The sequence below is a fragment of the Mauremys mutica genome, chromosome 9, assembly GCF_020497125.1.
Source record: "Mauremys mutica isolate MM-2020 ecotype Southern chromosome 9, ASM2049712v1, whole genome shotgun sequence".
Taxonomy (NCBI): Eukaryota; Metazoa; Chordata; order Testudines; family Geoemydidae; genus Mauremys; species Mauremys mutica.
Window position 1 is genome coordinate 78,290,083 of NC_059080.1, and position 13,208 is coordinate 78,303,290.

Here is a 13,208-nt window from a genome sequence, read left to right on the forward strand (position 1 = left end):
AGTGATGACCTGTTGCATTAAGTAAACAAATTTAATGCATTCTTAGATGTAATTTGTGTTTTTGTATGTAGTGGAGGGGAAGTGCCAAATCTGTTCTATCATCTTCATAGTGATATATATGTAGTCTGCATGTGTGAATCACTGTCCACTTGGACAATTGAAAAGAACTTTTTTACATTTGGACATTTGACAAGGGCCAACTGTAATAATCATTGATCCCATGTGTTCATCGTGTTTGTGATCACTTCCTGCTTATTTAATCATAACATTAATGTTCATAATAGAATCTTATAACTTCATGAGTAAAACTGTTTATATAATGTTTTCCCTGCTCTTTATTTTATAATCTTTCCTTCATATGGTATGTTGAAACATTTATTATACTATTATTATCATAAACCTGAGGCTGGGTTAGGGTGGACTTTTGCTAGGACTTGAATTAAGCCAACAAGAAACTAGCACATTGAGCTTGGTGGCATCATAGGTGGGTTGGCCGCATGGTGCAAATTCTTTTATTTTTCATATTATTTTTAAATATAGGAGAATAACAGATGACTCTGTCTGATGGTTTTGACCATCACAGATACCTTTAGAAGAAAATGTTTGCATATTATGTGTGCGGATATAATTTTTGTAAAGAACAATAATTTCATTATATTTGTGCTGGGAGTACCCGGTGAATGTATTTTTGGGCAAGTCTATGGAAATTTTCCCCTAAATTCATTTATCAGCGTTTTTGTCCTTGAAATTTCACGTGTGCCCCAGGTTGGCCCAAGATAGAAGCATCTAGGGATGCTTGCACTCTGGTTCCACCTCAAGAAGTGGCATGGTGGGACCTGTTCAGGACTTGCTCATTTTCTTAATTTCTCTGCAGTTTATTTTCTTATCAGCTTGTCTTTCTGTGTCTCCTCCCTTCTGTTTCCCCTAAACCCAATCACTAGATGCCTTGATTAGTCCAAAGACTGTAATTGACCCTACTGATATTGGAGCTCACAGAACTCTTAATGACCTGCAGTCTTCCTGCTGGAGTCTACATTTTATCATTTCCTTAGGGTTCTGAAAAGGTGATATATCAGGCTCTGGCTGAGCCTCTTGGGTAGAGTTGTCTGCTGCTTCTGCCAGTTTAGGCCCGTTGGCGCCCCCTGGCGGTGGAGTTGCAAGCGCTGGCGTCAGTGCCGGCGCTGGTTCTGCCGCTGGTTGCTTTTCCAGTTCTGGAACTGGAACTGGATGTACTATGGCTGCTGTAGTTGTTGGCATGAGATCCGGTTTCACCACCTCTGTCTGGGTCTCTGGTAACACAGACAGGGTCCTGGTGGATGGCTCAGGAACCTGGGAGTGCCTGCTTGTTTGGCCTGGCCGCGGGTGACCACTCCCCCCCTCTTGGCCAGCTGCACATGGTTGGCCAAGTCTTCCCCCAGTAGCATGGGGATGGAATAATTGTAATAGACAGCAAAAGTTCTTTTTCCTGACCAGTCCTTGTACTGGTCTTCAGGGATGCTGTACCCATGGCAGGTCCTTTTAACCTTTTTGAAGAAGGCCTTAGTGTCCTCACCTGCCATGTAGGTGGGAAATTTTTGGGATGGGGAACAGTGCCTTCTGGTGCTGGCCACACCCCTCTGCAGTCAGTGAATTTTATGTGTGGCTTGCTGGTGTTGCTTTTTGGTGCTGGCCACACCCCTGTGCAGTCAGTGAATTTTATGTGTGGCTTGCTGGTGTTGCTTTTTGGTGCTGGCCACACCCCTTTGCAGTCAGGGAATTGGTTTCCCCAATTCCTAACCCTCTCTATTCCCGAGAGACTGAATAGAAAAGAAACAAAACCTTTTCATTTGCAAATGTGTAGTTGCTGTTTGCTGATATACTGAGAAAACCAAAGAAAACTGGTTTGTCCTGTTTCTAGCACTTGCTAAGTACCTCACAGTGGGGGTCCTTTCTAACAAGCCTCCTAGAAAAACTTGCACCTCTTTCCTAGCTGTTTTTAAGCAGACAGAAAGAAAAAAAAAAGGAGAAAAAAGAAAAGAAGAAGGAAAAAAATCCTTTTCTAACACAGCCTGTTAGAAACCTTATGCCTCAGCTAAACCCAGCTGAAAATCTGTTTTCAAAAAAAACAATCTTCCTAATAAGCCCAGCTGACCGGCTGGTGCTACTTAGTACCTGCAGAAAAGTGTAGTAAATCCTCTCAGAGATTTGTATTCCCTGGCTCCAGAGGATTTGAAAAGACACAGGGAAAAAAAAAATCTGGCTGGAGGGTTTCTGTCTCCCCCCCCCAAACCTGTTTTCCCTGTTGGATGGGAATGTACTTTGTCGAGCACTTCCCCCCACCTTAGGAATCCTGAGTGATACCTGATATCACAAAGGAAGGACACACCTCTAGGGAAGAGTTTTTCCTCAGCATAGCCAGCAGAGAAAAAAAAAACTCCTCCCTGAAAACTGCTTCAAGAAAGAAAATCTGTTTCCCAACAAAGCCTGCTGGAAACTTAATTTCCTCCAGCCAACCTGGCTGAAACTGTAAACTCCCTCTTCTGTCAGGTTGCTTTCCTGCTCTAGAAGAAGAGAATAGCTCCCTTCAGCGTAGCCTAGCTGAAAAAAACTCCTTGTAACAATGGGTTCGAAACTCCGCTGCCACCATGTCAGGAGTCTACCCTCACTTGAAACTGGGCGGTTTCAAAGTGAGGACCCGCATGTCTTCCCCCACCCCAAAATCCTAGGGTAGGTCTCCCCTTCGGCTGCCACCACCCGGTCAATTCCGTGGGCCGGGACACCCCTGTTTCCCCCCTTGGGAACACAGATCAATTCACAGAGGAGGAACCTCCCTCCCTCTCTCCAGCCTGCTCTGGAGACAGAGGTGCCTGGATTCAAACGCCTTGAATCTCTACACACAGGGAAGCAGCCCACTTCCCCCTCCCCTTCCCCTGAATTTCCCCAAGGGAAGGAATTAACCAAGTCCAAAGAAAAGAAAAGAATTTATTAAAGAATAAAAAGAAAAATACAGAATCTCTATGAGCCCAAGCTGGACACTCATAGGGTATAACCTTATCAATCTCTGGAGAGAATCCCCTCTCCCCCTTTTCTCAGTAAAAGCAATATCAGCAAACAGGAATAAAGCATTTCCTTTAGCAAACACACAATTGCAAATATAGAAATCAAATCATAAGACTAATTCGCCTTTCTAATTAATACTCACTATTAATTAGTAGAAACTACTCCAGGAGAACTTGGGGACATGACTGTCCTCTGTTAAATCCAAAACCAGTTCTCACACAGACAAAGGCTTCCCTCCACAGAGATTTGAAAAAATCTTATCTCTGATTGGTCCTCTGGTCAGGTGGTCACCAGGTACTACATGTTAACCCTTTACAGGTAAAAGAGACCTTAACCCTTAACTATCTGTTTATGACACAAGGTCTTCAGTTGTAGGTGTAAGCGTTGCTGAAAATGAGGCACTTGATCTGTTTGCACTAGGAACAGCCATCCTTTCTGCTTACTGATGAGATAGAGATGATCTATATGGGGGAGGTACAGACTTCAGCTAGGAAAAGGAGCGCTGTTGTGCTAAGCACAGCAATGCTACAACTACAGGGATTTGATGATCTTAGAAACTTTTCTTTTCCCCAATTTAAGACTGTCCTTGGTTGAGCTATAGAGCCACCTCCTTCCATTTTTTAAACTTGTTTTCTGTTGCTTGCAGAAAGGGGAACAGGTCAGTGTAAAGTTCAAACTATAATATCGTAGGTATTTCCTGCCTGGGTTTTGAAGATATGGTTTATCATTATTTATAGAGAAGTGTTTTCATCTGCCACAGGAAGAAGTGTGTTTGACTCTTGCAGTCCCTTCTATAACCCTATGGTTCTATGATTGTTCCATTTGATTATGAAAGATAAAGGAAATGTTTTGCCACCCTACATTTTACAGGATTCTGCTTTTTACTGTTGATATTTTTTATGGTTTTAAACTGTTTAATCTCTTTTTCTGGCCTGCCCTGCTTGAGCCCAATGTAATATGTGGAAATGTGCCATTCAGTAAGAAACATAGCATAGTTTTTGTAGTGAATGGCTTTTATGCAAATAAAAGGATGATTAAAAAATATTAATCCTGAAACAGTTAATCTTCAGTGCTTGGGGGTCTGTAACTTTTAATAGTTCTGAAAAATGTGTTTATTTTCTGGCTGTTACATGTATGTTAGCCCTTTTACTTTTTAAACTCTTCAAACATAATCTTGATTAATAATCTAGAGGAAGACTTAAAGAGCCCATTTATTTAATTTGCAGATTATGCTAAATTCAGAGCGTTTCAAGCACTAAGTGAAGACAGAGTAGTAGACGTATACACTGTATAGATGCAGAAAAATTATAAATATGGGGAGGAATTACCAAAAATGAGATGCAACTATCTAAATGGCAAGGCAGTATGTGAGGGGGAAAATATTTTAAAAATGAAGATATTCAATGTGACGAGAGGTTTACTAAGCTGTCGTTTTTTCTTTTGTTTTTTATTACTGTCTGTCTATCATGGGGTGATGGATCAAATTGGGTATGAGCTTGCTGTGAGAGGAGTGTGGATTTTTAAAATTATTTTAAAGAGAAACTAGTGTAGTTTTGTGGTGCAATACTCACAGGTGTCACATTAGAGATCAGCGATATCCTCCTTTATTTGTCACTGGAGATTTGGTAGCTACTATATTTCATTCATTTCTGGGTCCTTCAATATAAAAAGATGCTGATAAACTGGAAATAAATCTGAGATGAGCAACGCAAGTAATTATGGGTCTGGAGGTATTTCTTTGAGCAAACATATTTATTATGGACAGAGGAGCAAGGTGATATGCTGTGTTCTTGTTTACACACTTTTTTTTAAATGGATTTTTAACTAAATTTTTCATGAAGTCTCTGCTTTCCACAGAATTTAATTTTTTTCGTCAATACAATTTTTTTCTGTTTAGATATGCTGCTGCAGCGTCTTATGGGAGTGATAGGTTCATTGCCTCATGTTGCTATTCTCTATGGGAAGCATGAGGCACCCAGACTATAACTGCCAAAGGGCCATTTCCAAACAGAAATAATTGAGATTTCAGTCCAAAATTTTCTTTATATATTTCAATTTTTGCCAAAAAGCAAAACTTTCCGGGGGAGAGGAAAACTCCATTTTATTATTTATTAGTATTACTATAGGGCTAGGCACTGAATAAAGATGCAACAAAAAGATGGTCCCTGCCCCATACAGTTTACAGTCTAAGTCTTTGTGGATATTTATGAGGTGCTGTTCAAAAGAGGAGAAGGAATGGGAAGGGGAAGGAAGAAGGGGTTGGCAGTATCAGGGATGGGAGCAGAGAACCCAACACCACCTCCACAGTCTGATCCAGGGTGGGGAGTGGGAGCAGCTGGCAATCTCTAATCTGGGGACATTTCCTAACAGAGTAGGCTCTTGTTCTGAGAAATAATCTCTCAAAAGAAACAGAGAAAGTATATAGACTTTTATAACTAGTCTGGACCAAACATTATATGGACAAATGCAAATGGTTCTTACCTGTAATGTCTTAAAATTTTTTAATATTGGGAAAGTTGAGGTTAATTTTTAACACATTTAGTTAAATCAACCCACCTCATCTAGTCAGTGTGGGGATTTGTATAAACAGGAAATAACCAGTGGCCAGGGGCGGCTCTAGGCATTTTGCCGCCCCAAGCACAGCAGGCAGGCTGCCTTCGGTGGCTTGCCTGCGGAGGGTCTGCTGGTCCCACCGCTTCAGCGGACCTCGGAAGCCGCGGGACCAGCGGACCCTCTGCAGGCAAGCCACTGAAGGCAGCCTGCCTGCTGCCCTCACGGCGACCAGCAGAGCGCCCCCCTCAACTTGCCGCTCCAAGCACGCGCTTGGTGTGCTGGGGCCTGGAGCCGCCCCTGCCAGTGGCTTGCTAACCCAACCCCATCCCTCCTCCACTCTAGCAGAGACAATTCAGTTTTATGAGCTGGCTACAGATTACATGGGTGTAACCACACCTTACCTACTCTGTGTTTTTAGGGCTCTCCCTTTGCCCAAACCAACCTCTGCCAGGTTCATCACAGCACAGCATGGTGATGGACATGGACTCCACAGTAGCTTTGATAGGTTTTCTAGGCCTTTATTTTTGTCTTTCTGACTTCTTTTAGGACAGAAATCCGTCTCCTTTCCTCAGAAGCATCCAACAGCTCTTGTCCCAAATGACTGGTCCATGCTTCAGTTACAATAGATGGAACTGAGCATAAAGTTTATTTGGCATGGGACTAAAGATCCAGAAAATCACAAAAATGAAATCAAACAAAATAAAGTTGGCTTTAATATTAAACTTTGATACACATACAGTAGATAGCTAAGGTCTGACTCTTAGTTTACAATGTGTAAGTCATGATGTAAGGTTTTTAGCTTGTTTAGGAAATATAGTGATCTTCATAAAAGCAGCATGTGTTTTGTTTCTTTGTTCGTCTTTGGGGTTCCAATAAAGTGTCTTTCTATGGCTGATGTCTCACTATGTAACAAGAGAACCTCATGCTTATAGTTCTTTTAGGTTGTGAAATCTTCATTAACCTGTTGCTAGTACCTGGATTACTTTTCTTGCTGAGCTAATGCCTAGGAAATATTAAAATCAGATTGTTCTGTACATCGAGCTTTCTTCCTAGAAGATGGCAGAATCTGGTCCCCAAAGGATACAGGCTCAATATTTAACCTGTCAACATTTTAAAATACCTTTCTCTGATATGAATTTGATAAATCTGTCAACCCTTTAAAACATGGCTAAAATCCGAATTTCGCATCTTAGTGATCTACTTCTATTATGTTTCTTTAGTGTGTGTCACACCATCTAATCTACTTTCTCTGCCAACTCTGTTTATGAGTAGGATTTTTGCTAGTTGTACTCTGCTGACAAAAGAAAAATGGGCAATGCTGATCAGTATACATCCCAGGAACCAAACCAAAGCTGCTTACATGTGTCGGGGAAGTCCCTTTTGGAGTGGGCAGGGTGGAAAAACTGCATGTCAATTAAGCATGAAAATATTTTCAGATCTTCTTGCTTACACGTATTAGAGTCTCTGTGAAAAGTGCAGTCTTTATTCAAAAGTACCTGCCAGCATTTAGAGTAATTCTATATAAATTGCTTCAGAGAAGCCGGGGGCTGCTATGCGTATTCCAATTGATTTTAAGTTTATTTTAATACAAGTATCTTAATGATCAGCTGCTCCAAAAGGTCAGTGTTTGACTAAGTTTGGATATTTGTTTGAACATGTGGAGGTTCTTCCCGCTGTCCCTTCCCCATTAAAGTTCTGTGATCCTCTGTTCCCAAACAATCCCGACTTTAAGAGGCCTCCCACCTAGCACTGGTCTATGGGGAAGCTGAAGGAAAAGTCTGGGTCTTCTATCTTCTATTTCCCTTGACATACTGAAGAGAAGAAAACAGGGCTGTTTCCAACACTTCGTGATTTGAGCAAGGAGGGACCCTTGGTGTGCTCTTCTTAGTGAATGGGGATGAGCGACTTCTCCCCTCTTTCTCTTTCTGGGGGTGGGGGCACTCAGGGTTACTCTTTTCTAGGGGGTTGGGAAAGTACAGATCTCCCTGTCTTCTCCAGACCTTGGTGAGGCGCAAAGCTGAAGAACAAATTACATAAAACATGCATTGAATCAGCATATGACAGGCATGACATTTGTATAAAATTTGAAATATGGGTGCTCTGCTACACCAAGCCCCAGATTCACTTATCCCTAGTTCATTAGGTACCATTCTCCCTCCTCTTCCCCGGTATCCCTGGTATATCCCTCTACATCTGTTGATGCTTCTGTTGTGCCCCTCACTTCCTCCTTCTGCTGCCACTATGCCCTTCCACACCCACTTTATCCCTTTTTGAAGATAAAATGTGCATACCCATGCATCAGTAATTTCTAAAAATTGCTTCATGTGGGTAAAACAAAGTGCTAGTACAAAGTACATTGCCACCAGCAGCCTGGTTCCATACTGTTTCTAGCCAGCAAATAAATAAGCAGTGCTATTCCGTGCAAGTGAAATTACTATTTTTGTTTCTCCATTGAACAGGTTGCCCCTAATGATGAAGCTGTGGTAACACTGCTTTGTGAATGGGCTGTGAGCTGTAAAAGGTCTGGCAAACACAGGGCGATGGCTGTGGCAAAACTCCTGGAGAAGAGGCAAGCAGAAATTGAGGCAGAAGTAAGTTGTTCTTTCTCATTTTAGAATATGTTGGCAATGCACTTAAAATGAGCAGTTGAGGAGAAATTAGCTTGATTCAACATACAGTGTTTTTAAACTGTTGAATCAGAGTTGGGAAATTGGATGTTATGCCACCAATTTATGGTTCTTGAATTGTATCTTAACTTTGAATGATAAAGAAGTTTCTGATAAAAATAAAACTTAAACTAGCTTCAGTTAGCTTCATTACTATTTATTTTTCCTGTCATGATTTACTTTTGTGTATTAGGAGTTTATATATAGTACTGTGGGGGGGTTTGCAATCTATTGTCCCTTGAAGAAATTAGTGTGTTAAACTGTGTTGATAGGTGCACGATTATGCATACTAAAGATTGTGCTACCACCCGCCCTGCAGCCCAAGCAGTGGGGGGAAGGGAGAACTCATTACACCAGTAATGGGTAAGCCACACAAAAGAAGAAAATTAACTTCCTTTATTAAAGCTGTAATTATAGCCTGTTTGTGTAATCAATCCAGAAAATTGTTTGGTTGAATTTTACTAAAATATACTAACTAAAACATTTTATACAAGTGGTGATTCTATACAAGTTTCATGCACATCTTTTCCATAATTATTGTATAACTCTTAAATAAGCACTTTAGAAGTACCCAAGGTAGACAGAGATGGGAAAATGCTTTATTTCAGTAGTGCTTCAGTAGGATTTCTGGGATTTGGGTGGATATTTCATTGTGAGGAGAAAGAGAAACACTGTCACATTTAGAGTTGCATGATATGCTAATTGATTCTTTTTTTTTCACTGTGTAGAGATGTGGTGAGTCAGACGTGCTGGATGAAAAAGAATCTATTTCTTCAGCTTCTCTTACTGGATCCAGCCTTCCTGTCTTTCAGAATGTCCTACTTCGGTTTTTAGATACACAGGCTCCCTCATTATGTACGTATTAATTCATCTCTGTTCCAAAATAAGACAAGAGCAATTGGTCTTGTGTCCAGCTGCTGAATTTATTTTGCTTTGTTAGAGCATGTGTTGCTAATTTGCAGTTTCCATTATGATCCTCTCCACCCATTTTCACATGATCATAATTTTCCAAAATGTTTAGTTTTTGTGCTGAAATCTTCCCAGGCATTCTGTGCCCAAAGGTGAATTTTTGGAAAACTTGAGCAAACTCCTTTTATCCAGGTTTTAATTGCAGTATGATGATGGGGAAAAATCAACTTTTCAAGCATAATACATAGTATAAAGTAAAAAGACTAATCATCCTTGATTTCATGAGGAATTCAAAATGGCTGACTTTTGTTTGGTATATAATTAATTCTTAGCGCTTAACTTGAAAAGGAAAGTGGTCAGATTATAAGTAAGTGGAAAAAAATCATTTTTTTTTTTTAGTGGGCATGCTAAGTAGCCATCAAAAATTTCTTAGTCTAATGCAGCTCCTTTATGGTAAAAGCAGCAAAGAGTCCTGTGGCACCTTATAGACTAACAGACGTATTGGAGCATGAGCTTTCGTGGGTGAATACCCACTTCGTCGGAGGACTCCTTTATGGTGTTTCATAAGTGTCTCCTGACACAGAAGCCAGGCAAGCACATGGACTGCTGACACTTTTTGCATGAAGGAGATTATAAATGTTTTGTAGAAAAACACATAGTACAGTCCTTCAATAATGTACTCCCTTAGCAACAGGCTATTGTGTTATAAATTTGTTATAAAAATCAGGTGCTAATGGTTCCATTTTGGTGAGGACTACCCAGGGCTTTAATAAACACTCCTAGTTGTTTACACTCTCAGGGACTGAGATCTGTTTTAGATGTTATGTTGGATTCCTGTCACTAGGCTGCTCTTCTGGACTCCTCCTGTCGGACACCAAGGCCACATGTGGATTTGTGGGCAAACTTCCCCTAGTTCCTTCTTGGCCTGAGACAGAGTTCTAGCTTGCCCGCCTTGAGTGTGCCTCGGCTATTTTGTATTCTTTTTATAGTTATTTGTTAAGATTAGTTAGTTCTTAGTAGTGAGAGGATTTTCCCCCTTCATTTTTCTCGTTGGGGAGTCTTGTCTTCCTGGCAGGGCATGCCTGGCTTGCCAGGCTTCAGACATTGCCACTCCTGCTGAGAAGCTATGCCTGTGAGCAGCGGCCTCTCTAAGTGTGTCCATTGTTTGGGGGAGCCCAATGTCACCCAGAAGTACAACTTCTGTTTAGCTCTCAATTCAAGGGCAAGAAAGAACAAGGAGATTAAGCTCAGACTGTTAGTGATGGAGTGCTCACTTCAACCAGCCTCTGAGTCAGGTCAGGAGCTGCCCCGCCCTGTACATCTGTCTCCAGACAGATCCAGTTCCCCTTACCCTTTGGTGCAGGGCTTCCATAAGAAGGGGAGGTCATAGGAGGCTTCTGAGGACTCCCAAAAAGAGGGATAGATTCTCATCTGAAGGAGCCTGCTCCAAAAAGCCCTAGGTTGCCTGTAAGATCTACAATCTCTGAAGACTTGAGCACTCAGCTTGGTACCATTGAGTCAAAGGACTCCTCCTCCAGTACTGGAAGATCTGGAAAGCCCTGGAGCTCAAGGGAGACGTGGTCGGCTATCAACAACCCTATTGTTGGACTTGGTTCCCCAGGGGCTTTCCCCGAGGGGGAGATGGAGGTAGACCTCCCCGAATTTGGACAAATAGGGACCGCACGCGGGAATTTTGGTCAGGATCAGGCCAATGATCCCATATACCACAATATTCATAAGGAAGTAGTCGAGGTAAATGGGGTCCCAGTGGAGGGGAGAGTTAAGGGCCCAGGGCCATATTATATGATTAAGAAGGATCTGCTATATAGAGTAGTCCACGTCCAAGAGCAAGTCATAGAACAACTTTTGGTCCCCAGGAAGCATCAGAGAGCGGTAATGGATCTGGCCCACAGTCATCTGTTTGGGGCCCATCTAGGGGTAGATAAGACCCTCGATCGGCTTCTACAGAGGTTTTTTGGCCTGGCCGTCCGGCGATATGCGGTATTTTGGCCTGGCCGTCTGGCGATATTGTACCTCTTGTCCGGAATGCCAAATACATGGGCCCCGACCATACTTAAGGGCCCCTCTGGTACCTCTGCCAATTATTGAGGTTCCATTTGAGCGAATAGCTATTGACATAGTAGGGCCATTGGAGAAGTCAGCCCGGGGCCATCAGTACATTCTGGTAGTACTAGATTATGCCATCCGATACCCCAAGGCCATTCCCCTACGGAATACCATGTCCAAGACCATAGTCGAAGAATTAGTCCAGATTTTTTCCAGAGTAGGAATACCTAAGGAGATCCTGACAGACCAAGGGACCCCCTTTGTGTCTAGACTGATGAAGGACTTATGTACCATGCTCCACATACGGACCCTTAGAACATCGGTCTACCATCCCCAGACTGATGGCCTCGTCGAACGTTTTACTAGGACATTGAAAAACATGTTACGGAAGGTGATTAGTCGTGACGGGAAAGACTGGGACGCCCTGCTGCCTTATGTACTGTTTGCCGTACGGGAAGTTCCTCAGGCTTCCACTGGATTCTCCCTCTTCAAGCTGTTATATGGTTGACACCCCAGGGGCATACTGGACCTGGCTAAAGAAGACTGGGAAGAACAGCCAAACCCAGGGAGAAACGTTGTGGAACATGTGCTGCAGATGAAAGACCGAATAGCCCGAGTCACCCCCCTTGTGCACGAACACATGGAGAAGGCCCAAGGGGCACAACGGACGTACTACAATCGTCAAGCAATGACCCGGAAGTTCCAGGTAGGGGACTGGGTGATGGTGCTCATACCCACAGCGGAGAGCAAGCTCCTGGCCAGGTGGCAGGGGCCATATGAGGTAATAGAAGCTATAGGAGAAGCCGACTATAAGGTCCGGCAGCCAGGTCGCCGGAAGCTGGAGCAGATCTACCATATAAATCTGCTGAAACCTTGGCAGGATAGAGAAGCTCCGGTGGTTGTGCTGGGGGCACCATCACCTAAAGGCAATCAGCCCAGCCTGGTGGGACTATCCCTGGAGTTGACTCTGGAACAATGATCAGAAGTGATCAACCTGATCAAACGCAACCAGGATGTGTTCTCAGAAAAGCCAGGCAGGACTACTGAGGTTCACCATCACATCTTCACAGAGCCTGGAGTGAAGTTGAACGTCAAGCCATACCGGATCCTGGAGGCCAAGAGAGAGGAGATTAGGAAAGAGGTCAGGAAGATGCTGGCCTTAGGAGTCATCGAAGAATCTCATAGTCAATGGTCCAGTCCCGTGGTTTTAGTGCCTAAGCCAGATGGCAGTATGAGGTTCTGCAATGACTTCCGCAAGCTGAATGAGGTGTTCCAATTTGATGCATATCCTATACCCAGGATAGATGAACTGATTGACAGACTGGGAAAGGCACGATTTATGTCTACCCTTGACCTTACTAAGGGCTGTTGGCAGATTTCCCTGGCTAAGGCCGACAAGGAGAAGAAGGCCTTTGCAACTCCAGAAGTACTATATCAGTACACTGTTATCCCCTTTGGGTTGCATGGGGCCCCCGCTACTTTCCAACGGCTAATGGACAAATTGTTATGATCCCATGGAAAGTACGCGGCTGCCTATCTCGATTACGTCATCATATATAGCCCCGACTGGGAGATGCACATGGAGAAGGTAGAAGCAGTCCTAGACACCCTGAGGAAGGCAGGACTGACTGTAAATCCCTCCAAATGTTCAATCGGGTTAGCTGAGGCCAAGTACCTTGGGTATATAGTGGGGAGGGGCGTGGTGAAACCCCAGCTCAACAAGTTAGAAGCTATACAGAAGTGGCCCCGACCACTCCGGAAAAAACAGGTCAGAGCATTCCTGGGATTAGTAGGGTACTATAGACGGTTCATCCTCCACTTCGCCACCAGGGCATGCCCATTAACGGACCTAACCAAAGCTCGAGGCCCAGACATAGTAAAATGGCCTGCTGCAGCTGAAGCCGCTTTTGCAGATCTGAGGACGGCCCTCTGCACAGACCCCGTACTAGTAGCCCCAGACTGGGGGAAGGAGTT

General features: G+C 43.2%; 1 protein-coding gene across 3 annotated transcripts in view; it reads left to right on the top strand.

Annotated features, from left to right (window-relative positions):
- Window positions 1-13,208, top strand: part of MED12L (mediator complex subunit 12L) — a 300,960-nt gene that overhangs the window by 75,057 nt on the left and 212,695 nt on the right. For all 3 annotated transcript variants that reach the window (XM_045029734.1, XM_045029735.1, XM_045029736.1), the window contains exons 11-12: window positions 8,052-8,183; window positions 8,987-9,113. In XM_045029734.1, coding sequence (XP_044885669.1) covers window positions 8,052-8,183; window positions 8,987-9,113 — 259 coding nt within the window. The remainder of the gene's footprint in view (window positions 1-8,051; window positions 8,184-8,986; window positions 9,114-13,208) is intronic.